The sequence below is a fragment of the Polyergus mexicanus genome, unplaced genomic scaffold (assembly GCF_030449975.1).
Source record: "Polyergus mexicanus isolate NDT 795.1 unplaced genomic scaffold, iyPolMexi1.0 SCAF_10, whole genome shotgun sequence".
NCBI lineage: Eukaryota > Metazoa > Arthropoda > Insecta > Hymenoptera > Formicidae > Polyergus > Polyergus mexicanus.
Genome location: NW_027223330.1, coordinates 1,945,765 through 1,972,712, shown reverse-complemented (window position 1 = coordinate 1,972,712; position 26,948 = coordinate 1,945,765). Strand labels below are relative to the sequence as shown.

General features: G+C 41.3%; 2 protein-coding genes and 1 long non-coding RNA gene across 7 annotated transcripts; 2 read left to right on the top strand and 1 right to left on the bottom strand.

The window, feature by feature from the left end:
• Positions 1 to 527: 527 nt before the first annotated feature.
• LOC138937358 (ubiquitin carboxyl-terminal hydrolase 3) lies at positions 528 to 22,918 on the top strand. 5 transcript variants are annotated; one of them, XR_011447500.1, is made up of 8 exons: positions 531 to 1,683; positions 10,717 to 10,864; positions 11,192 to 11,999; positions 12,192 to 12,437; positions 12,856 to 13,049; positions 13,462 to 14,626; positions 16,044 to 16,366; positions 22,050 to 22,918. XR_011447500.1 is itself a non-coding variant. In XM_070303548.1 (6 exons), exons 1-6 carry the CDS (start codon positions 1,587 to 1,589, stop codon positions 13,678 to 13,680), a joined length of 1,608 nt encoding a protein of 535 aa, XP_070159649.1. In that variant the 5' UTR covers positions 528 to 1,586; the 3' UTR covers positions 13,681 to 15,453. The 5 variants fall into 5 exon arrangements, 3 of the variants coding, with proteins under 3 accessions (XP_070159649.1, XP_070159648.1, XP_070159650.1); XR_011447501.1 differs by lacking the exon at positions 22,050 to 22,918 and adding an exon at positions 16,524 to 20,247; XM_070303548.1 differs by lacking the exons at positions 16,044 to 16,366; positions 22,050 to 22,918 and having other exon boundaries at positions 528 to 1,683; positions 12,856 to 13,060; positions 13,577 to 15,453.
• On the bottom strand, positions 16,023 to 20,756 carry LOC138936903 (uncharacterized). Its single transcript, XM_070302693.1, has 3 exons — positions 20,684 to 20,756; positions 17,939 to 20,140; positions 16,023 to 17,845 (listed from the first exon to the last, which is right to left on the bottom strand). Exons 1-3 carry the CDS (start codon positions 20,754 to 20,756, stop codon positions 16,023 to 16,025), a joined length of 4,098 nt encoding a protein of 1,365 aa, XP_070158794.1.
• Positions 22,919 to 24,501: 1,583 nt separating the features above from the next.
• Positions 24,502 to 25,694, top strand: LOC138937163 (uncharacterized). Its single transcript, XR_011447472.1, has 3 exons — positions 24,502 to 24,705; positions 24,860 to 24,981; positions 25,210 to 25,694. It is a non-coding gene; the product is annotated as an uncharacterized lncRNA (long non-coding RNA).
• The last annotated feature ends 1,254 nt before the right edge of the window (positions 25,695 to 26,948 follow it).

The following is a 26,948-nucleotide window of genomic DNA, read 5'->3' as shown; positions in this document are numbered from 1 at the left end:
CGTTCGATCGCTATGCGAGGCATAATCATCGGTGTACATAATCGTGCATTTTGTAAATCGGCGTTGCACCCACAGACGTACGGATCATCTCGTCATCGTACATGTGCGCGATCATTAGGATCATCGTCGTTCGCATCGCGTCGATTTATCAAATCGCGCGTCTCGTTCTTTTTGCCGTTTCGCTGTTCTCTGCTCGATAATGCTTAACCGCTCTAGCTTTCGATATCGTCGCTGGAGAATTACGTTGCCGTTTTAGAGAACTGGTCTTGCCGGCTCGCGATATTTCTTACAACGTCGAGCGCGATACCGTACCGAGGAGAGGCATGGAACGGTTACATCCCTGACCCTCACCTCGTTAACCAGGTGCAGCTCGAGCGTTTCTCGGCACCCGAGCGAGCGTCTCTTTCGACGCGAGAGAATCCGATTCTCTAACAATACCGATATCTCAATGATTTATCGCGCGTCGAATGTATCTCCGTCCAACGGAGCGTTATCCATCGCGCGATTCGCACGCTGCGAATATTACGAGGCGCCCGCCTCCTGCACGTTGGGTCATCGATTCCATGCGCGGTAATTTTACGCGAATCAGCGACGTCCTGGAATATAAATTCGCCGGCGCTCAATAAATTCGCGAAGGAAAGCGTCGCCTTGCGCAAACCCAACACGTCGCGTCTCGAGTTCTCGACGAGAGTCGGCCCTGATCCCTGATCGTCGCGAGGCTGCGCGCGACCTAGCGCGATCCAAGGCTAGGAGCGACCTAGCGCAACCTCGTTGGAGAAAGAGAAATGAAGATAGCGGAAGAAAGGGCGCGACGTGAGAGGAAAAGAGAGAAAGCGATAAACGAGCGAAGAAGCAGCGGTGTCACCGGTGGTGCGGCGGCTGCGGGGAACAGGGAGGAGAGCTCGTACACAACCGGCGAGAGTCAGTCGACTATTAGTGGTCTGTGCCTTTGGAGGTGGTGGGCCGACCACCGCAGAACCGAGCTCGACGCAGCTCGGTCGCGCTCGGTCGGCAGTCGGGGCCAGTCGGCCGCAGCGCCGTTCTCTTCGTGTTTATTCGTTTCGTCCGCTCGCTCCCTCGCTCGCTCGCTCTTACGTCGCGCCTCTCTCAGTACGTCGTAAGCTGTGCAACGGGAACGTCGGTCGTGCATCTCTTTCCCCGTTTTGTGTTTCGCCCGTTTTATTTTTTTTTATTATCATTAAAGGCGACGTAACAGTGTCCTCGCTACTACCGCGCTATGTGACGGATATCACGGGGCACCGTAGTGTGTACCCCACCTCTTCTGTACGTGTTATTCCCTTCCCTCCTCCCCCCCCCCCCAGCTCTACCCCATCGGTGTATTCCGATCCCTCGCCCTTTACCGAAACACCTACCTATCTACCTTATATCCCTCGTCTATCTCCTCTCTTCCATCCCCCTCCCTACCTTTCCCCTCCTGACCGATCTTTGTCCACCGCCCCGTTGTGGAAAAAGAGAAAGACGAACTGCCTCGTGAACACTCGTACGACGACGACGACGACGACGACGACGACGACGACTACGAGGGGGCCACGAGGGCCTCGTGGAAAAACGTGCCTGGAGAAAACATGGAGTGCCCGCACCTTGCTCAAAGCGTGCAATTCGGTGATGACAATGTCGAGGGATCCGGGTGTGCTGTGAAAGATTTGCCATTCGTCTGCGCAGGTAGGGACTTGTACAAAGCTCCGAGAGAGAAAGAGAGCCTTTTACCAATTCTAAGCCAGTTAGAGCGAGATGGAAAAAAAGACGGTAGCGTGATAGAGAAAGAGACGAACGGATGGATAGATAGGTAGAGGGCTTGTCTCTCGGAACCCAGACTTCTCCTCGCTATTGCCCCTCCCCCCCCCCCTCTCTCTCTCTCTCTCTCTTTCCTTTCTTTCTTTCGCCCACCTCTGTCGTTGTCTCTTGCTCCGTTTTACTGTCCTCTCTTCCTTTCGCGATTACACGGAACACTCGCACACGTATACGTCCGCAGCAAATCTCTTTCTCTCTCTCTCTCTTTCTCTCTATTCCCGTCCCTTTCTCCCGCATGCTGTCTCTCGCGCTCCACTCCTCGCCTACGTTTCGTCTCTCTCTCTCTCTCTCTCTCTCTCTCTCTCTCTCTCTCTCTCTCTCTCTCTCTCTCTCTCTCTCTCTCTCTCTCTCTCTCTCTCTCTCTCTCTCTCTCTCGTGTGACCCAGGCCCCGGCCGTTCCTCTCGCGGCCTTGAGCCGTCGGTCGCAGCCGAGACGAGACGGTGCGAATCTCGCCGCTGTTTCCCTCGGGAAAAGCTCAGATGGATCGCTCCGTGCGGCCGTATGCATATTTTCGCGACGCCCGCTATCGTCCGATATTCTCCGTCTGACGCACGAAGCAACGAACGAGCGACGGTATCGCGGATCGAACTTACCGCGCGGGATATGCGTGTGTACATTCACACGCACACGGTCGCGCATATATTCTCTTTCTCCCTCATTCTTTCCGAGCGATGTGCACGCTTGAGATCCGAGCGAGCGTGCGAGTGATATAAGGTACTAACTTGTAGATGTACGTCGGTGTGTTTATGTATGTATGTGTGTGTGTGCGCGCGCGCGCGCGTGTGCCTTTCTACGGCGTGTTCGCGATCCCATGGCTCGTTCCGCGCGCGAGAGCGCGACGGCGGCGTGGTTAGTGATGGCGATGGCAGTGGTAACGATGGTGGTGGTGGTGACGGTGGTGAGATGGTGTGCGCGTGTGCATCGTCGTCGTTGTCCTGCTGGGAGCTGCGAGTTCTCAGTATGCGGCGCGCGGCCGTCATTGGAAAATCAATACCAGACGGCACTAATCAGCTGGCCCTAAAATATTCCGTCGTTAGAATTCGCCGGTGAATTAATGCTCCGCCGTTGCCGATCTCCTTCGGGACGATTCGCCTTTCTCTCCCCCTCGTGACGGTTCCTCGCGTGAATTTCGCGTCGGCGAGAAATGATTCGAGGGGCATCGTAAATACGAAAATATCGTAAAATGATTCGTGTAGAGATTTCGATCGATCGAAAAATCCATGCCGATTATGTGATCTGGGGAGAGAAGGAAGGGACTACCGTGTACGCGTCTGTAACGGATATAGGATCTTCGTCCTTCGAGTCAGACAGTGACATTGGTCGTGCTCGCTCGGAGTTATCGATTTAAAGATACACGGGCAACGGTCATTGTAGTAGAGGGATACTATAGAGACGCAGGGTCCGTTGCCATAAACATTAAGTTAAAGTTAATCGAATTTCGATCGATCCTTTCTATATACAATATATGTCTTTCTCTATCTGTTCTGTCTCGTATATTTTTCTAGGTATTTTTAACGCAAGAATACGAGACTCGATTAAATCGTCATTAGCATTGGATGACATTGTGGTAGGAACGACGATTCATAGCCGAGACGAAAACACATTAACCCGTATTATCGTCGCGAGCAGTCGTTTACAGATTACAGAACTCGGAGCAGCGGATGGATAAGCGTTATCGCTGACCGCTGCACGAGTCCCCGCGTTAAAGTGACACGGCGTTTACGAGACAATGCACGACTTGATGCTAACTGAAATAGGGGAAGGGGGGGGGGGGGAGAAAAGAGAGCAGACCGACGACACGGCGATCGTTCGAGAAGAACGAACCGCCCTCGGAGGCCGTGAAATCCATGGTGATGGCCACGACCGACGAGAAAGAGAAAGAGATAAAGAGAGAGAGAGAAAGAGAGAGAGGAGAGCTCGTTATTCCCCGAATCCTGGTGCAATCCTCTCCGCGCTTCTCTGGCGAGCTCCTTTCCTTTCTCTTTACGCGACCTCGGGACTATATTTATCCGAAACGTACGTGTTTTTTCTTCCTTTACGCATTTACCGCCTGCCCACCTATCCCGCATGCGCCTTCCCCTCTTTGTCCCGAAATCCCCATAGATCGACGCAATCGAAGGCAAAGTACGCCATCCGATTCTATCCGGGTAAAGCTAATTTCGTTTGGTGATTCGCGCTTCTTGTTTTTGTGATAGCGTCAATATCTTACGTAAGTCGATGCCTGCTGGTATCGTTTGCAACGTCTGCTCCTAAAGTGATAGTGAAATATTCGTTTTCTGTCACCTTTTCTTTCTTTTTTTCTATTTCCTTCCACCTTAAATCTCCCGTTCAATTATACGAGGAAAGAAAATTTGGTTAATCGCAATTACTAATAATGACGAATTATTTCTTTTATTTCTTAAGTCGAAAAATAAAAGCAACGGTAATTACACAATATCTCTGAATAATTAAGTCCAAATAAAGAAATAATGAATTTCTTCGAACTAAAAATTGTGTTTATTCATTGAGAAAAAAATAATACGAAATACAATTAAAAAAAAGTTTAATTAGGCGCATACTTTCTTTCTCTCTACCGAGTCAATTTATTCTTTTTAACGAGAGCGAAAATTCTCGCGATCAGTGCGTAATAGGACAGATGGTGTAAATCGGATTCGATAAAATCTTTTTTATATGTCTATCGCACACGATTTTGTCGAGTCGATTATTACACCTTTTTTAATGGAAACAGAACTGGAGAAGAAATGGACAAGCAATACATAACTCGCTATTTAATTCGCGAATTGTACGACGTCGGCAGCCAGTTTTCGAGCCAGTCGCGTTCGTTATGAGCTGGAGTTGCGGGTGCGTCTTTCTTCTCGCCGCGACGAAATAGTGGGGGGGGGGGGAGGAGGTATCGGTAGGAAGCGTAACAGTCAGCGCGAAAGAAGCAAGCTGCCATTAATTTTTCGGGCGTGGGCAACGAAGAGAAACGTAGATCGAGGAATGGCTCTGCACAGCTTGATGACGTTAGAGCGAGTTTAATATATGTTATAAATGTTTAATTTCCAACGTTGAGCACTTTGACATTTAACCGTACAATTTTTTTTCATTACATTTAAATCAGGCGTTAAATTTTTTTTTTTTTTTTTTTTTTTTTTTTTTTTTTAATACCACATTGTACATGCATAGAGAAATAGTGTGAAATAATGGGATTAAGTTATATTAAAAATTTGTAATGTATTTTTTTCCGCTGATCCAAGCTTCGATATTCCTAGGCAAACGCGCAATAAAAAAAAACTATCTTCTCCATTTATTCGTATTCGTAGATGTGTGCGTCGTGTATATACCAATCGCATATGTTTTCCTGCAATTATCCCTCTCTTTCGGAAACTATAATTATACTAAAAAGAACGACATTATTAGCGACCGGTTTTGATCGGAAAATAGAATACAGTTTGAAATTAAAATAGATAAAAATTAAAGAAAAAAACAAAATGAGATTATTATTCTAATATTATTGTTCAACATAGAAATACACAAGAGAATTTCGCAAGATGGTGTAACTTCGACAGTATAAGCATGATAAACCGGCGACACGAATCAAGTTTTATCTTACTTAAATGGGAATGAAGTTATCTATTAATTAATGGAAGAAAGAGAGAAAGAGAAATGCGTGAACGCCCAAATGTCCGCTTGTATGCGCAAACAACAGTCTTACGTTCTTTTATTCATACGTATGCCATTTTCTTTCCTATACCGCTGACTGAAGGAAGATACTTGTCTATTATTACGTTTATCGGATGAATAAAAAATAGCTAACTATTCGTTGTTGGTAAATTTTAGCATAAACAACTAATATTCCAAGAACTCGTAGGAAAAATATTTTAAACATAACTATTGCTATATCTTTGATAATAATGCGTAGACGCAACAAATAACGTACAGTGAAAATAGTAGAAGAGATAGATACGTTACTGGCAATGAGTCAGTATCTCGATGGATGGACGGATGGACGGACGGACGAACGCGCGCTTTCCTCTTCGCGGACATTTGATTACTCGACACGATGCTATCGGTGATAGCCGCCGGGTCTACGGTGCTTTCGGCGATCTGTCGCCATGGCCATCTGCCAAGGATGGCCATCGACACGCAGATATGAAAAAGTATCCATACTAGTACTCGAATCCTTTTTAAAAATAAATCTTTAGTGCATAGATTTTCATCGTTTACAATCAGAGTCAGAGTTATATCGGTGAATATATAAATTGTTCAAAAGAATGATCACACACGCAAACTTAAATTTTTATTAATATTGTAATTATCGATAATGCGTTATTATATTTAATTTCTCAATTTTATCGCAAAAATTATTTGTATAATACATTTAAAATTTATATTTTACTACTTGATTTCCATTTTATCCGTACAATATTTTCCATCGTTGTATCGGCATTTTTTGACGATACTCGCGTTGTAATATTTATATTTAGACATATTATCTCCGTTTCCAATTAAATTTCATGATTCATCGGTATCACTTATTGTTAGTAGCGACATTTATTAATAATTCGTCGTAGTATCAGATTACGAATGATATTTCGATGAAACAAAGTATCGAGAGCTTTTTAGAAATCTCGTCATATCTCGACAAGTGTCGATAGCGACATCGCGTCGCGATTAGCGTTGATTAGCATCGCGAGAGAAGCTGGGCGAGAGAGCGGTTCATGCTCGACGAATCGCGACGTATCCGGCGGCGGATCGATTTAAATGCCTCGGCGAAATCGCGTCGCGATGGTGCGCGTTCCGCGTTCCACGCCGGCTGAGAGCGAATGAGAGAGAAAGAGAAAGAGTGCGAGAGGGGAGGGAAGGGGAGAGAAAAGTATCTCGCCCCTTACGCACTATAAAAGGACCCTCGGTCCGCGCCGCCGTCCCTCTTCCGTCGTCGCTTTTCCTGCGCTCTGCTGCTGTTGCCGCGCCGGCTGTGTGCTGTTGCTAGTGCAGGCTGCGTGCCTCCGGCTACACGGCATTGCAAAATCGATAATCGCACCGTTGCTAATCCGATAGCTCGTTGCGAGAGAGCGGGGACGCTTATTACTTCGATACCGCTCTCCTAGCGCGGATACTTCGCCCCTGATATCGAACACCTTTGACACCTTGACAGCTTGTCTTTTTTATGGTGGATTTATTGGCGAGGCCAATTGATAAAGCTTCGAGCCTATCGAATAGCGGATAGTAAGTGTGGATATGTTAAAAAAATATTGTCGATAGTTCTTTGGTGATAAGATTTTTGCGTAATATAGAGAAACATGTGATAAGATTTTATATAAATATGAACGAGAAATTGTCACTTGTGTATTCTCTTTTCATGCGGCAATAAAAAATCCAAAGGAGCAATTGAATGAGAGAAAGAAGATTATTTTCTTAATGATCTCTCTATTTCGACCACGATGATATATTTTTGATAATTAGTGCATTTTATATATAATATATTACAATATTTAACATGAAGATCTATCTAAAAGTTTGTATGATTTTACTTAAAATTGTAATTACTTTAAAATAAAAATAGGAACAAAGTAAAATAATTTAGTCATAAAAATCTTGACATAAATTTTAATTGCTTCTTTGTAAACGCTTTTGGAAAGAACTAGAATCTCTAAATAGGCGATATTTGATACTCCGGTATGACATAGCATCGATACCCAACCGTATAAATTATCGCGTTGTCATCAGCAAAATTTTCTCCATCGCTCTTTTAATCTCGTCGCGACGCCACTGCTTTCCTGATCGTTGACGAGATAATATCGTCGTCGATTTCGGGTGACAACGGTGATGACATCGTTGACACTGGCACGGCAGAATCGAGCGAGACGAGGAAAAAAAACATACTTGGTATATTTGCTTCTTCGTGATCACGCGGGAATATTTCGTTCTGCTCATATTTTAATGATATTTCGCGATGATTAAAACATATTCTCCTGCAATTCCCGTTTTTCTGGTTCACAATCGCTCGTTCCTTTAATTCCGCGCGCGCGTACGCTGATGCAACATCCCGGAAAATACATAAATCTTAAAGCTTAATCAGCGATCATTTCTCCTAGAGATCGTCATCGGAGATTTGCGAAAAAAAAAAAAAACACGCGGACGACGCGTTTACGACACGTATGTCTCCTCACATATCTCATATTTCTATCTTTATCTCTTTCCTTATATAACTCTTACCTTCCCTCGTCTATGCTCATAAGTAATTCAGTGATTCTCAAAAAAATGTGTCGCGAAAAATTGTTGATGTTACATTATTGTAAAAGAATTTAGAAATTTTGATTTAATATAAAAATTTTCAATTTAACAAATTAAAGTTAAAATATATGTATAAGATAAATGAAAAACTTTTATTTAGCTTCGATCGTTCAATATAACGATTCTTACACACGTACACAATATATCTCAGAATTGAATTTTTCTTTAACGAAAGATTTTTTTTATCGAGTTTATCAATTTTTTTAAAAAATACTCCAAGAAAGTATATTATACGCTTGTAATTGTTAATATGTAATATTAAATATCTTCGTTCCCAACTTTCGCGAATTAAGCAATACAATGAAATGATGTCCGTTTAAAGTTAAATATGTAATTAGACTATTTAATCATACATACTTCCCTCTTGTATTCGATGTCGTTATATTGCGACAAACATTATTATCGTAATAACTGTTATTCCAATGATCCACGAGGAACATCCGCGTACACGGAGATCTGCTAGACCGTTTCATTGAGCGGACAGACATTGAATGAATGGACGAATGCCGCGGTATGTGAATGTCATATATACGATCGGTTGTAAAGATTTATGCATTTTTCGGCCGATAACATTCCTTGTCACGCGTGTGCGTTATCTTGCTAGAGGCATATTGAATATTTAAAAGTTGCATCGCAATATCCCGTGCTACCCGTGTCGGTGTATTTTCATTTCATATATTTAGAAGCGATTTATTTTTCAACAGACAGCGATAATAGTGCTAACTTGTTTCCTATCCTATATTGCAATGGATGATATTAAAGTCGCAATTTCTATCGGATGATATCTGTATTGTTCGATTAATTAATTTTAATCAGCGAACTGATTCTTTATAAATCATCCTTCTCTCTCGCTCTCTTACCTATATGCGTCTTATAATTTGCAAGATAATATAGTACGATAGAGTTTAGAGATACACACACATACACACAAAGTAAATTCGCTTTATGAGTAAAAACTCAGATTCATGTTTTCCTACCTTTGCCAGGGAATTCTCATGGCAACGAGTCACTGATTAAAACGTGCCGATAGAGCACTCTGTACGTTTTAAGGCTTCCTTATATCGACACACTGAAAACGAACACGACTCCCCAGAGTCTCCATCTTCGATGAGATCGGATTTCTGTGCACGGACTTTTGGCCGTTTCAGTTTTCACATGTTCATGCTTTTTAACCTTCATTCTAGAAACCTCTCCCTTCTTCTAGCCCCCTTGTTGTATAAGATTACGCTGTTCGCGAATGCTGGATAATCGGTCGCCTTGAGAAGAATAGGAGAGAGAGAGAGAGAGAGAGAGAGAGAGAGAGAGAGAGAGAGAGAGAGAGAGAGAGAGAGTGTCTGATTTTCGACGCGAATTCGTCAATCCGTCCGCACATGTTTTGCATACGTAAAACAATGACGGATTTACGTCTTCCTAAATTAGTTGATCCAAGCCATGGATCAACTTGTCTCATCTTGCTCTTTTATTAATTTATGCACGATAATTATATTATTAATGCGTTTTTTTATTTAACTCTAATACAAATTTTATTTTCATCATACTCAATTGTTGCACTCAAGTCTCTTTCGCCAAACTTGTGTAAAATTCAATGATTCGAACGAAGTTTTTCGCTTCTTCTCGCTCTTAGCGCCTTCATTAACACTATGTTTTTTGGAGAGGATTTCGAATGATCGAAAAAAAAGGGGGAAAAAAGCACGAATCGCCGGGAATCCGAAGTCCGATGAAATTCCGAGACATTTCGCGATCGATCGACTGCGAAGGGGGTGTGTCGAATCCCCACTCGCCACCGCACCCCTCTTTTACGCGCTCTCTCGAGAATTACGTAAGCTGAGACGAGCCGAAACGGCGGGGCTGAGAGACTCGTAACTTCGCAACTGCCAGATATATTATACTCTGCGACTGGATGGTTGTCGATTGATTCGTGCCAGATTGTCAAAAATCATCCTGAGAAAAAATATATCACGCATCGGTAGTCTGTAAAATTTGCATGTGCATCGCTGCATAGCACATTTAATGTTAAATCTGGCTATCGCAATGGGTTTTGCAAAGAATTGAATTGTTTGCGCGATATAAAAATATAATATAGCTATATTTAATGTTAAAGATGCGCGATATAAATGCAAGTTGATGTTGCTAACAAAATTCTCATATGACTGTAATCATTATTAATATCTTTTCGCATGTATTGTTGTATATATTAGTGTCATACATAAATATATTAATACCGAATGGATAAATGATTGTAAACTAACTATATTCTCATCAACAATCTTTTTTAAATTCACGCGTTTTTATCATCTATTGTAGAAATGTATGTGATATAAACAAATGTACTTTTTTACATAATCATCAAAATATATGAATTTATTTTATGAAGCGAAAGAGTAAGAAAAGAGACATCGTCTCAACATAATATATATATATATATTCTCTCCTCTCTCTTTTGTATTAAATTTTTTTATATACTATATTTAAATATATAGATCTTAAAACTTTTTCCAATTAAAGCTATAAATTTATTTTTCAAGTTCGACACACGTTGATACTTGTATTTTATTGTTAATGATACAGTTCGTCGAGCCTACTCTGCAATTGTCATTAACGTTTCATGTTTTTATTGTGCATAGTGTGCGGCACCGAGAAGAGTCCCTGGCTCTGTTTGCACTGCGGGACCGTGCACTGCGGCCGATACGTGGCGGGCCATGCGTTGCAACACTACGAGACTAATACTCAACACTGCGTGTGCATAGACTGTGAGAGCCTGGCAGTATTCTGGTGAGTCCAGCCCGCCCTCCCTCTTCGCTTTCACCGCCCCCGCGTGTGCTACTATCCGCGCGTACATCCCTTCCCCTCTTCCTCCTCCATATACTTTGCATAAACCGATATAATTTTGGAGAGCTGTGAATTCTCAATATGATGAGACACGCGAAAATGTATTTTACATTGATGTATGCTTTTATTACGTTACAAATAAATTGGTAAATTAATTAATTGTTGAAACGTAAATCTTTTTTTTTTTTTATGCCGCGTTATTGGAAGATCTCGCCGATGTTATATTGGTTTTTACCGGAAATGTGTTGCATTGTGTCTTATTTTTTGTAGCTATACTTGTGACGAGTATGTGGTGAACGACACCTCGAGCGGACAAATTGAAAAGATACGGCGCGTCACCTTCCGTAAAGACGAGCACAAAGAGAATGACGAAAGCTGGAGCACGTCGCCGCCTGCGACACCGCCGTCCTCGAGGGCGCGTGACAACGGTGGCGACCACGATAACGATCCGGACGCCCTGTGGAAAGCGGAAGTGGTTGTGAGAAACTTGCGGCCAAGAACAGCCCGCAAGAGGCTACACTCGCTGGATGCTAGCAGCGCGGACAATCGGCCAGCCAAACGCCGTAGCTCCAAGAGTACCAAAGAGAAAAAGGTCGTCGGACTGAGAAATCTCGGTAACACCTGCTTCATGAACGTGGTGCTGCAGTCCTTCAACAACATTAGCCATTTCTGCGAGTATCTCACGCAAATGCCGTGTCTCGAGGGTATCGCATTTGATGAGTCGACGGGACCGCCTACGCATCGCGGTCGAATCGTGACGCCGGGTCGTGCCAAGGAGATGTCCATGAGCGACGCCTTACTTGCCGAAGAGCTCCGAAAGGTGCTGCTTGGGTTAAGCCTGGGTGGCTCCAATGGTCAAGCTATATCGCCCGAGTGTCTGTTTCTGGCCATTTGGAAGGTCGTGCCGAGATTTCGGGGCTATCAGCAGCAGGACGCCCACGAGTTTCTCACTTACATGCTCGACCGACTCCATACCGAGTTGTTGCAGCTGCTACCCAGGCTGGGACACGAGCCTCTAGGATTACGCGGCAAGCAAAGCATCGTCACTGCCGTATTTGGAGGCACTCTTCTCAGCGTGGTAAGTTGACTCGACCCGACCCTAGACAAAGAGCCTCGATTGCGCGCGAAACGTGCCGTCCTTGCAGCCTATTTGGCAGGAAGGAATTTCTGCGCTTTCGAGAGACCGGTGTCGCTTGTCAAAGTCACGTTCTTCTTCGTTTTCTTCTTGGGAGAAGCGCGGACGAATTATGGATCGCGTTTCCTCGCGCAGGTTCACTGTATGAACTGTCGTACGGACTCGAAGACGCACGAGCCCTTCCAGGACCTCTCACTGGACATACCGGACAGGCTGCAGAGGAACAGGACGAAGGAGCAAGAGGAAGTGTGCAGTCTGACTTACAGTTTGACGAAATTCTTCAAGGTGGAAGAGCTCGCCGACAGCGAACTCTACTTCTGCGACAACTGCATGGGCAAGCAGAGATCTACCAAGAGGTTTTGGATACACAGGCTGCCTAATGTGAGTATTGCTCTCGTGTTTTTCGAGAGAACTATATGCAATCCAGTAAGATGAAAATTTCATGAAAAAATATTATTAAAAATTTTATTTTTTGAGAAATTTTAATTTAATATCAAGATTTAAAAATTATGTATTTATTTGAGTTAAAATTTTTCTATATTTATATATTTCTCTACATTTTCTATATTTCTATATTCCTACATTATATTTTTTTATCGTTTTCTCTGATATATCGATTTTTTGATGTTGTGCTAATTTCACTGCACGGCAATGCATTCGTAGACATGCGTGTCTCAATCGATTAGTTTGCACGAACAAGTATGACCCCAAAAGCAAACTTTGATCAAATAGAGAAATACACAACGGAGCGTAGGACGCAGTGATCGATGTTCATGCTATTTACGTTCGCTTTTTCCAGGTGTTGTGCCTTCACATTAAAAGATTTAGGTGGTGCAATTCCTATCGCTCGAAGGTGGACACGCAGGTGGATTTCCCGATGGAGTCTCTCGATATGTCTGCGTTCACCGTGCGCGGCGTGACCGGAACGAGATTGGGGGCTCAGAATAGTCATCTCTACGATTTGGCTGCCGTTATCGTGCACCATGGTTCTGGGTATGCTCTCCCTTCAATATACGTTTTTAATTAAAACGAATTATTTGACGAGAGAGTATATGGCAATTTTCCTCGTAGTAGTTGCTATCGCACGATATCGATATTTGATAAGATAACATAGTATATTGTTTATATCTTCATAATTTATACTTGAAAATAATATCTGTAGCATTTCTTAATGATTCTAAATTGTATTGATATTTGCAAGCGTATTTTTAATTTTTTTAAGAGAATCGAGAAATTCTTGTATATTGTGTATATAGTGTATATTGCATTATTTTATCGATCATTTTAATCTTCAGATACATATGTTCTATAGAAATTTACATAACTTTAAAGGGGAAAAAATGTTCGTTAAACATAAAAATTCGCGGACAATTTTATATTTATATTAAAACTATATGTGTTACAGTGCTGGGACTGGACATTACACTGCCTTCGCTGTGCATGACGGTCAGTGGTTCCATTTTAACGACAGCTCCGTACGTCCGGCGACTACCGACGCTGTCGCTAAATGTAAGCCTTACATTCTGTTCTACGTGCGGAGAGAGTTCTCCATTCCACCCCCATTGTGACGTCGTTTCTCCGACAAGAAGCCCCGTCTTGGCAATGCGAGCCTCGACGACGATGACGATGATATGGATGTGGGACGAACGAAAGAGAACTGAGTGAACGTTTCTTGCGAGTCTCGCGCGAAGCGAACAACCAAGCGGAAAGAGCAAGAGATCACCGTATTACGCCTCGAGCGTCTTGAGATCGGAAGACGGAGATTCGTCCGCTTATCGCATATATTAATGATTGCTCATCGTTGCCAAATCGTACAATCTCGTTAGAAATGTAATTCGACGCGTTCGTTATCGTGTCTCGGCAAACGACGACCTTTGAGACGTGATTAGAAGAACTGGTTACAGATATAATTTGCCGCAGATATAATTACGTCGCACGTAAGTCGCTTGAGCGCGTTCCTCCTCGTGCTTTATCAGGCATGATTAGGATAATTCGGGCAACTCCCGAATATCCATGAAAAAAAATGTTGGTATGCATCGCACCACAAATTATTCTCGCAATCTTTCCTATCATGTTTGTTTTTTTTGTCGAAAATATAGTCTTTCTATTCCATCGTTTTAGAGGAATAGAACAATTTTTTTTTCATTTAGAAACTATATTTTTTTGTTTCTTGATCATGATCATGATTGTAATATAAAATGTTTTTATATCAAAGTTTCAATATGGAATTAGAAAAAGATTTTGCGCTCTTGCAAGCTTTATTTATTTTTAGCTAAAATGAATCAAAATGCTCATTTAATTGACGCACTTGGATGAGTATTGAATCATACCAAGTTACTTGCTCGAGATTAAGATGCGGAAAAGACGAAAAGACGAGAGAGCGTTACGATATATGATTGATGCTGAACACGCATGCGTATCGTGTTAATGTATGTAGCACGCATGCGGTCACACGTGTACGTGGAGGTGCGCGATTGTATGCGAAGCGTGTGCTGGCGGGCGAAGTTTCTCTTCCTTTCTCGGCAATGGCAGAAAGAAGAAGAAGATGAAGAAGAAGAAGAAGAGAGAAGGTAAGGTATAGAGAGAGAGAAAAAGAAAGAAAAATAGATGACAGCGCTCGAGGTGGATCGCGGAAACGCATTGCCTTTAGCGTCGATTTTTTTTACTTTACGCTCTTACGCGGCGGCGGCGGCCGTCGACCGCCCTTCCCCTTACTCCCTATCCTTGGTCGGATCGATTAAAGCCCTCCTCGATAGCGGAATAATCGCGTTCCTCGTGTGTAGTTCTAAAACGCGAAAACGACTGGTCTTCTCGGTAGATAGATCTTTTTCTAGGCTTAGCGCACGCGGCGGCATGGTTGTTTCGAGGGAGCTGATAAAGCAAATACCGTATAGGGCCAACACAGCGTTACTTCTCAAGCGACAGCCTCTTTTTATTCTTCCCTTCCCGTCTCATATCCGTGTCTCATTCCTCTCCGTTCCTTTGTCGTACATGCGTCCCATGTATATTCACGCACGCACACACACACGCGCAACGTATATGGGTTCATGCACGTACATACACGCATGCATGAATGTCACGTTCTTTGCGATCCTTTATCCTTTTCCTTCCTCCCTTCCTTGATTCCTCTTCCTCTCACGAAAGGCTCTCGACGACTCTTATGTGATTATTTAAAGACTTATTTTTTCTATAATGATAACGATAATAATAATAAGTTAATGCGTAGCGAAAAAACGTTTTATTAAGGCGATAAACTGCGATAACTGCGCATCTTTGGCAAAGACTTACTCTTCGTGTATGAATATAACGTACGGAAGTAAGCGTGCAGCAACAATATTATTGAGAACAAGTGAAATATGTACGAACGGCGAATAAATAAAGAAAACACATGAATCGACGACGCTTTTCGATTATGTGCCATCGAAGCTCTCTCCGATTATCAGTCCTCGTAATCATCCTAAATATTTTTAGAATTCTGTAAATTCCCTATGCGCTCTTTATCCATTTGGAATATTTTCCGTCCGTTCTTTCTATTCATCAGTCGCACACGTAATGAGTAGATTTGAAGTGAAATAGTATACTTTTGTTAACTATTTCAAGAAAATTTATACGTGAAATGCTAATTACACGCAAAATTGTTATAAAATCTAATTATATTTTAATTCCAACTAATGCTATATGTACAAAAATTAAAAGAAGTATTAAATTATGAGAATCGTAGTGGCGAGATTGTATCGTCGAACGAATAAGAATACTTTCAAATATCAATAGCTGGTACTTTATCTCAGTCGACAACGAAGTCGCGAGTATCGTTACCATGGTACATGATATCGTTCCATGGTACCTGGTATACCTGGTGTCTTTTTCAAAAGTATCAGAGTAATACACACTTGTTTTCTTATTCATCGTCTGAGTAAAAGTATCAGTTGTCGATACCTCTAAATATTTCTACAATATTATAAAAATTCATTTCTTTCTTTTCCACAGCAGGAAACCGGATCTCTTCGTCTTCGAAGACGAAACTCGCTTTCTTATTGACGAGCGATACTTGGATGGCCCGATTATGTGACAAAGCCTCCAGCAAAAACAATCGGTCAAGTCTTCTATCTCTTCAGATATGACAATTGACGGAATCTTCTGGTCGATACCCTGTTTACTTTGCGCATCTGATGGTGCCATGTGATCGGAAATCATTACATCGTGTTGCTGTTTCGGAAAATAACTATGATCAATATTTGACTCGGATAATTTATCGGACTGGAGATCCTTTACGAGAAAAATCGAATATGGATCCTTCGGAGAATTTTCTTGTAAGTTTTTTGCTTCATCTTTTCTTTGCGATATGTTACTATCTTTCTTAATGTCGAAAGAAGAATCCTTGATATCTTGAATCCATAAATCATCCCGATCGTATCGCCTGTAGGGATGTTTCTGAGCGATCGCTTGAAGGCTCTCCGTTTTTTTCAGGATGTGTCCAGAAGGGATGAGCATGGACGAACATTTCTCTACATGATAATCAATTACAGGATTGTTCAAAGATTTGTCAAAATTCATTCTGTCAGCCTCTTCCGTCGACGAATCATCCGAGCAACTGTTTGCTTTGGAATCCACTTGACAGGCGCGATTTTCGTAAATGATCTTGGTCGGTTCCGAAGTTTTATCAGCATTCGATTGCTTCGGGGCTCTTCTTAGTTTCGAGAATATTCGCACAAGCGTCTTCATTCGGAATTTCGAGGACGATTCAGCCTTCGCATCCTTTTGTTCCTGCGCGACGCAGCACATGATATCCGCCATAGTATCCTCCAAACCTGAAGTAGCCAATCTCGTTATACTAGGATGCATCTGCAATTGATGCACGGTTTTCTCCTCCAACTGATCGTTCGTGTCTTTCGTAAAGTCAAGATTTTTATCGGGCAACAGATCGTTCGCATCTTGATGTTTAGTCGAAAGCGCTGCCGATGCTTCGGAAATCGTAAAGGGGAAACGTTCTTGGCTTTTCTTTTTCCTCTTCGATTCGCAGCTCAAGTTAAATGTCGATGAAGATAACCTAGACAGCTCCTGCTTCCTTCGTATCTGAAACGTCAGATTCTTGGATTGCGCGACTTTTGTGAGCTCTAAACTGGGATTGAAACTCGACTGGTCGCCGTCGAATTCAAGATCATCGCCAGCTTGTTGCTTTCTAGCGCTTTTCTCGATTTCTGATGACGGATTCAACTTAAGATGTTGAATTGTAAACGGGGAGGATGGATCGCACGTTCTTTCTATCGCTAATTTGAAATGTTCTTTTGTCTGAAAATATAATTCCTTTTGCTTTCCGTCGTACGCGTTATAATAATCTTTATCTTTCACGTCTTCGGGATTTTCTTCGTCGTTAATGGACGCGCAATCGTCTTCCGTTCTCCAACTGACATTCTCCTCTGCATTTCTCAATGACTCGACTCGAGACGATTCATTCTTCTTGTTTTTAAACATACGTGGCGATTCGGTAGCGCTTGTGATGTCCACAGTGTCCGCGCTCTGCCGAGAGATGCTGCGATCTGATCTGGATCGCACGTCGTCATCTATCTTTGCGTAATCGCGATCACCGGAGTAAATCACTTTGTTAAAGAACACAGGCGTGCAACCGCTGGATCTAGTTTCGGGAAAACGTTGCATTTTATCGTAGACATAATCGCCAAACGGAGTACTTTGAGGACTCCGCGGATTCGAGAACGGTATGCTTTCAAATTCATGATCGTTGGCTTCGTATTCCGTTTCTTTATCATCTGGCGCAAACGTGCCTGATTTAACTTCGATATCTCCGTTTCTCGATCTCACCGAAGAAACCCGTTTGCGGACTTGAGAGTACGACAGATCCGCGTTCGATCGTCGACGAACGATACTTTCGTTTACTTCGCTCCGAACATCATTTTGATCGATAAATTTCGTTTCTTCGTAATCCTTATTAAAATTCTCTGAATCTTTATAATATTCTGAAAGTTTGTTGGCACTAGTAGCCGACATAGTCTTACTATTGTAGATTCTGACGGGTATCCTGGAAGGAATGGGCGATAGCGATTTTCTAGGCGAATCCGTTGAGGATCTCGCTACGCGCCACGTTTCGCCTTTCGCGGTAAAATCCGAAGTTCTGCTCGATGCATCGATCGTATCCTTACCGTGGCGATAAAAATCCTCGCGTTTTTTTGGAACATTCTCCTCCTGTCTTTTTCGCTTTAGAGATACGTCCGATAAAGCTCTGATCAACGCGTGGGGATCGAGAGGTCGCGTAACGGAATATTCTCGACTGCCTGCTGACGTCGAGTACGAAATATCTTGCGAATTTAACGCGAGCGCAGGAACTTTGGTTATAATTTCCTGGTCGCAATTATCCGACGTGTCGATGTCATTATTTTGGGATCTTTTACTCGAGAGCTCTTCTTTCTGTAAATATATTTTTTCCGTACAAGATGAGCGACTGTGACCTTCGCTCTCTAATAGTCCCGAAACTCGAGACGATAAAGCCTCTCCTAGAGTATCACTTTGAATTCTTTCAGTTAAATGCGGTGTCTCGACGGTTTCTCGTGTATAAAGATTCGTTAATTGATTCCATTCTGAAGTATCGAGAACATTTCTGTCGATCTTTTCTGAAGAATTTACTTCAAAATTTGACTGATTCGTTGGGCAATTGAAGATGAATTGATCTTTAATGTCATCGCGACGTATTTCTGGCGTGATACATTGATAACTTTCCGTCTCTTCTTTTTGATTACCCTTATCCTCAAAGTCTGATTCGATCTGTTTAAGTTCGTTATAGATCTTCATTATAGAATCATCGTGAATCCGTTCGTTGCAAATGTTTGTCACAAGTTCCGCCGACTCTGACATAAAACTTCTCGCGGAGAAAGTCGATGTATCTTGTGGCATCTCTATTCTTTTATTATACGTATCTTTGTATTTCGGCTCGATTTGAAATTTGTTGCAAGTTTCCGTTACAAGTTCATCGCATCTTGTTCGTTCGTTAAACACAGCTTTTACAGCGTTACGAGTTATTTTCTCGTTACATGTTTTCGTCATATTGCCATCATGATTTACTTGCCCATCAATGCAGCTTCGCAAAGTGTCCTGAGAAATCCGGCGATCGAAATTATTATCGCCGAGCGATCGAGATGAAGGCAAAAGATTCGGCAGTATTGATCCGGTAATGTCATTCCTCGCGGACATGATCGGCATTTTTTTGATGGGTTCGTTATTAGCAGCGATCTTGGATTCTGGAGAGGATAATTCCAAAGCTGCGATTGTATTATCGATTTTTCGGGCAGATGAGAGTCCGCGATTCACTTCACTGGTGGATTCCGATTCGCTGCCAGAGCTCAGATTTTTCAAAACCACACCGCAAGATGGACGATATCCTCCGAACTTCTTAGGTCGAATACTATTGAGAGAAAATGGTGAGACCGATGGAAGATCGGCTGATTTTAACGCGCTGTCACGAGGCACGAAGCTTCGATGACTATGAAGGGCTGATATCGCGCTTTTGATATCGTGCGATTCACCATTATTGTGATAGGAGTAACGCGTGGAGGATGGTTCGGATAAGGAAGAGGGTCGGGATTGTCTTCGAGGTATCTCGATCGCGGGTAATCGTAAACAATCTCCATCTCGCGCCGATCGATCCACAGAGGATTCGGCGGGATTTGACTTGTCGCGGATTTTCGAAGGATTGATAGGGCCGTCGGCTTGCGAAATCACCATCGCTTTATTGTCGTAGCGAGACGAAATTTCCAGACGAACTCGCGCCCTTCTTCGAGCTCGGGCGTCTTTCGATCTGGACGCTCCCAAGGAACTCTCCAAAGATTCTGCCCTTTGTTCCCTTCCTTCCCACTCGTCGTTCTCCTCGATTCGATTTGCCACTCCGTGCAAACGTAGAAAGAGCTCGCGTTTGCGACCGATTCGTCTACCAAGAGCGGCCACGCGATCGGCCAGAAGAGTGAATTCGTTTGGCGACGGTAAATCTTCAAGGCGCCTTCTCAGATTGGACGGCGAACTATCACTGGAATCGCTGGGGTTGGATACTCGATCCTCTGATGTAGTGTTTATTATTTGATCTGCAACATTCGATAAGTGTTAATCGATTGGCATTGTAAAATTGAATAATATTCCAAAGAGAACATCAAAATTCTTTTAATTTTATAAAGTCAATTTAGATTTTTAATTTAATGTGTAACTTTAGTTCGTAATTTCAGAAATTTTTTAGTTTTTGAAATTATAAAGAAAAGCATTCTTCATTTCACGAAATGTTGAATAAGACGATTATTATATAATCTTTCATTATATTATAAATTGAATATCGATGTAATATGGTTATTACGATATAGAAATTGTTTAATGATATTAAATGGCATTCTCTGTTTTCAATAATAACGATAAATTGTATTTGATTTTAGGAATAAATGTTATTGCATTGGACAAAACAATGCAGGTTATATGTTCAATAGAGTTGAACGGTTTACATTTACAACATATATATATCACACGATAATTTTAAATGTATTTATTAGACATGATGCGTACAATTTATAAAAAATTATAAAGAAATACAAAATGTGTAAATTGCAGATTTATAATATTTAAAAAAATAATTTTAATACCTCTCGGCGTAGATAAAGGACTAATTGTTCTTATTTCGGGAATGCTTGAAATTGCGGTATCATCGCTTTTCATATCGTTTCCATATGCTATTATTTAAGAATTATCTATTTAAATAATAATTAACTAATTCATAAAATACGTATATTATTATTATTATGACAGATTTCACTTTTGTCGCATAAAAACATAAGAATAATTTCTATAACTCGATTAGATCGAATGCGCGGTAACATCTGCTTAATATGAATAACATTGTCAAATGAAATAAAAAAAATTAACGATTATTCATGAAATAATATCCAGATAACAAAGGTTTAAATATTTCATAATTTTATATTTTATATTCGCGAGAAACAAAAATTTGTCCAACATTTATGTACATATTTTGTTGCGAGAATTTTAAAATGCAAAGTTAGTATTCACAGATAATGTCTACGTCTATAAATTATGCTTTATTCACGTCAAATATCTTGCAAGTCAACTTATTTACATTTTTATTGCAATGTATGGCGACAATGATATTTTGGACAATATAAACGGCAAAATAATTGAATTATGTGACACAAAATTTTTTCTTTCTCTGATTATTAATGCATTAGTTTAAATATAATTATAATTTAATATATTTGTTATAAAGTTATTTTCAGAATATGCACGACATTCCTTCTTCATTATTTTTCAATATTCTATATTTAAAAAAAAAAAATTATTAATGATTGTTTTTAAATAAAATAAAATAAAATATTGGTATATTAAATAAAGCAGAAAAAATAGAGAGATATAAAAGGATAAAAAAATGTATTTTAAAAAATATTGAAATACTTAAGTGATGGTATATTTTGTTTTTAACTGTTGAAAAATGTCAAAGAATCGGTGATAGACGAGAGAGCTAATCAGTGATAAGTGATAAGCTTGAGAGACATGCACTCGGCGCACGTAAACGAAGGACGAGCAATTTGCATTTGCGTCGACGCGCAATTTCCGCGATACGACGAGCGTATTACGACAACCACGCGCAACTTAATGCATCCAACGGATATTTGCGTTAATGAATGCATTACTCGAGGAACTGGTTAAGTGAGCCGGGATGATCTCGATAAAATAGCCGGAGACTTCAGTAACTACCTCGCGCCGCGATGTGGCTACTATCTTGACAGTTATTCTAATTTCGCCAATTTAATCATACCTATCCGAATATACGACAGTTTAGAGAACAGCGACACGTACACATATATAGGCAATAAAAAATTTAGACTCGAAAAATAATTGATGATTTTTGCCTCTGTATTATGAATATATTTCATTGTATCGATTCATTTCTTTTTAAATATTTTAATTTTACATTGGATTTTTCTTTTCTTTCAGTTGGAGGTACAACATTATGTGTCGCCTTATATTTTCAATAGCCCAGTCTGGCTACCATTCATCGATCGCGCAGAAATTTTTCGTCATCTGGAACATCATGGAACTCGATTATCGAGGATGCTATTTTGCTAGGAACTGCGTGGTATAGAGAAAGAGAAAGAGATATATATATATATCTGTGAAGCGCGCGTCGCATCCGCCGCGGTTTCTCTGGTGGAGAGAGCATCGCGCCAAAGAGGAAAGTCTAGCTAACGAGGGAGCCAAGAACAGCTTACTTGGCGGAGGCAGACCATTTTCGAAAGTTCGCCGAGTTGTGTAACAAACTTTACTCGGGATTGGTTGCCCGAAGGGACGACGGGTGGGGCCGCCGGAAGTGGGAGACGGACCGAGGAGACAGACAAGAAGAGGGGAACAGAGAGAAAGGGAGTCGAAGATAGTTCTCCTTATAGCAGAAAAGAGAGACGCGCCGGAAGGAGAGAAGGAGAAGCATTCGCCGAGTGTAGGTCGAGGTGGGAAGGGGAGCGAGGCGCGGAAGAGATCCTCCGAGAGAAGAGATTCAGTTAGGATTCTATATACCCGATCCACCGTTATACGTCCGACAAGCTACGTGCGTCCCCGTAATCGTAAGCGATCCCCGGGTGCCTCTGGGAAAGCGGCAAAGACTATCGGCTCTGATAACGCGGAAAACGCGGCTAATAATAGCTGCATCGTTTTCTATTATCCTCCAACTCAAGACTTTTAGATACCTTGAAATAACGCTAAGAGATTTATAGTACCATCATAGAGATGCGTTTGTTAATTATGAGAGAATTATTCATTAATTCACTGGAATAGAGAAATAATTAGATTATATCGAAAATATATGTATAAGATTAAATTATTTTAGATCTTCTTTTCTCTCGCATTTTCTCTAATTTTCTTTGCGCGAATTTTATTAAATATAATTTATCACAATTTTATATTATTATTATTATATACAATAATTTAAGATTTACTATATATTTAAAACATATAATTATTATTAGGTAATATAATGTTAGTCAAATATAGTAGGATTACGCTTTGTAGATATTTATCTTCTAAATATTCAATTTTCTTCGGCAATTATAGTTTAATATCTCGGAGGTAATATTAATCTTTTCACGTTTTTGTATATATATATCTTCAAAAATATATTTATATATATTGACTATGTATTATATCAGGGATAATCTCTTTAAAAGAGAGTTAGATCATTCAAATCCGGGATACGGATAACGCACGAAGAACGTGGACAGATCGCAGATAACAGAGCGCAGGATGCGTCCCGCAGTCCACCTTCCCCGCGCCCGCGCCCGCTCCCTTCCTCCCGCCGACTGTTCCTAATTTTGCCGGTTGCGCTGACGTCAAACAAACAACCGGCAATTAAATGCAAATACGGCTAATGCGTTCTGGGTCGGATGTGCAAGTCACCGTGCTCGTTATGGAGATCCACCCGCCGGCCATGTTGTTTCGAGGCCGCGTGTTCTGTTACATTCCGCGGTCGATATCGATGCGATGCCGCCGACGCTGACAGCATCGAAAAAGAGAGATGCCGCGCTCGGATAACCCATATCCGACAAATACCCGCAAACAGAGCCCGGACCGCGAGCGACTCCGAGGAGAGGAATTCCTCTTTTGAATCTCCCTCCCTTTCTCTCTATCTCTCTTCCTTTCTCTGCGTCTCGCTCCTTCCTTCTTTCTCTTCGCGCGCCCTCTAGTTCTTTTTTGCCGCGCAGCGCCGCCGTCGCGGAAAAGCGGGTTATTAAACTATTACGAAGGCGGTACACGGTGTTGAAAGCGGCTCCTCCCTACTCCTCTCGCCGACTTGCTTCGAAGGATAAAAGCGGCTGGTATACGACGATATTTCGACGATACGAGAGTAAACGACGTCTAGGAGAAATGCTACTGTAGAATGCTCTACATTTCTTTAACGGTATGTTAAAAATGTTTTCTTTTTCGGGAGACCGAAGTCTCGAAGTTCGATACGGTGAGAAGTTTGTCATTTTCAAAAATAACGTATTTCTCTGTCTCTCTCCTTCCTTCCTTCCTTCCCTTCGCGCTTCACCTAGTTCTTTTTTGCCGCGCAGCATCGTCGTCGCAGAAAAGCGGGTTATTAAACTATTACGAAGGTGGTACACGGTATTGAAAGCGGCTCCTCCCTGCTCCTCTCGCCGACTTGCTTCGAAGGATAAAAGCGGCTGGTATACGACGATATTTCGACGATACGAGAGTAAACGACGTCTAGGAGAAATGCTACTGTAGAATGCTCTACATTTCTTTAACGGTATGTTAAAAATGTTTTCTTTTTCGGGAGACCGAAGTCTCGAAGTTCGATACGGTGAGAAGTTTGTCATTTTCAAAAATAACGTATTTCTCTGTCTCTCTCCTTCCTTCCTTCCTTCCCTTCGCGCTTCACCTAGTTCTTTTTTGCCGCGCAGCATCGTCGTCGCAGAAAAGCGGGTTATTAAACTATTACGAAGGTGGTACACGGTATTGAAAGCGGCTCCTCCCTGCTCCTCTCGCCGACTTGCTTCGAAGGATAAAAGCGGCTGGTATACGACGATACCTCGACGATACGAGAGTAAACGACATCCAGGAGGAATGCTACTGTAGAATGCTCTACATCTCTTTAACGGTATGTTTAAAATATTTGCTTCTTTGGGAGACAGAAGGCTCGAACCTCGATACGATCGGAAGTTCGTCATATTTCGAAAAATAATGATTTTTGCTAAGCATGCTTAATGAACGTTTAGATGTTAAATTATAGTGATGATATATAAACTTTGCAGCAAGATAAAAGAGGAATTATTTGAAAGGAAGCTTTTTAAAACCCTGAATAAGGAAAACAAGGGATAATCTTTGTCGATTGTTTATTAATACATTGCACGCAAATTTGAACTAACCTGAACCGGTAAGTCTCGCGTTTCCCACGTAAAATGTGTAAAATTATTATTGAAGTTTTGAGATGTTTAATATAAAGTATTTAAGGAAAATTTGATAATCGAAAGGAATAATATCACGAATATAATTTTTTATATAAATATTACAAATCTTTCGTATAAAAAACCGTGTTATTATGCTCTGTGTCTTGTCCGGAAAATTTTACTTTTTGTCCTGTCTTTTCAAACACGATACGTAGTTTCCACGTTCTTTTTTCTCCGGACGAAGCTATATCGATGCAATCTCACCCCCTCCCCCTAAAACCGACCGTAGTCGTCTAATCATCCACCGCATGTCGGGAGAGAGGGAGCGTATCGTGACTTTTTATTAGGAGATCAAGGGGATCGAGAATGGGAAAATCCGTCGGCGCGACAGCCGACTATCGACTCGACGAATTCTCCGAGGACGTTGGATCCGCCCCGCGGCCTATTCAGCTTCGAGATATCCTCCGTCGTGCGATTCGGCGGGCGCCGCGACGTAAACCGACGCTCGTGCAGCGGACAAGGTCTTCCTTTTCACGCGTGCAGACGCGGATTCGTGTATGTTATCAGTGATTCTCAAAAAAAAATGCCGCAAAATTTTTTTCCTCGCAGAAAAAAGAAACTGTAACAAGATAAAATCGTATATAAATTTTTACATATGTATATATGTGTAATTAAATATAATATTTTGAAAAAAGTGTAATATTTTTTTTTAAATAATATTATAATATTTTTGCCAGTTGAACGTTCGGGATGTGGTTTTTGTCGCGATGAAAGGTATCGTATCGCGAGGAGAAAAAAATTGAGAACCATTGATACACGTCGATCCGTGTATTATGCGGATCGAGATGTATTACTGATACTACACGAAGCCACGTTTCGCGGCGCAGAATAGACCGACAGATCACCAGTTGCGCATAGTCTGCTGGATATAAGGGCCGCTCGATCGCGTGTATGCAGTGGCGGATTGAGACATATTGAGGCCCTAAGTGCGGCATAATCCGAAAGCTCTGATATCCTATATTACAAATACTATGTATAAGGCTGAAGCACATGAAGAGCTGCGTCAAGATTAGGTTGGATGAGAGATTATTTTTTCTAGAAATATCTTGTAACAAAAATATTTTAAGCAAAAGTTGTGTAAAACGCGGAGGAAGGTTCAATTTTTTAACAAAATTTATAACAAAAATCTCTCTAAAATTACTAAAAAGATTCACAAGCACGCTATCTATCTCTTTCTCTTTTCAAAGAGATAGACATATATTTTTATATCGTAATAAAATATTTTTTTTCTTTTGATAGAATATTTATTTTTTAAATTATAATTTTATTATCATAAATATTGATATTAATTTCATGAACTATACCATATAAAACTATTCCGAGTTCGGTTTTGTTACGGGTGAAAGACGGGAAATCAAATCGGTGTATTTCGACTCATTGTTTCATTTACAAGGCCATCGAAGGAAGAGACGTCTTCTCATATCCATCAGAGACTCTTCTATTTTGTCACTTTCGGGATTCCGAACGCGAAATCCGTCAAACGAGAATTTAAATGTTTCTTTTAAACGTCCTGTGATTAAGTCTTTAATTTAATCCTTGAATAAAATGCTTCCAGCAACCGTATTTTTGCTGCCGCAGTTGCGATATATTGTGTAAGTTTAGCATGTAAAAGGTTTTTTTAATTTTTGAAACTTTTTGAATAATAAAGATATCTATATATGTAACTTAATTAATTTTTTAATCTTCTTCATTAAACGGAGAGATTATAACGCCAATGAATATGGTCACGTGTTTGCAATTTACTCGCGTACCTCATCTAAATTATTTGTTCACGGACAGTTGTTATAATTTACTTACGTAAGCACACGTGGGACGAATACATACAATTTCGAGCGTAACAGCACGTGGCGTTTGTAATACTTGAAATCTTGATCCCCGATGCGATCTAACGTCA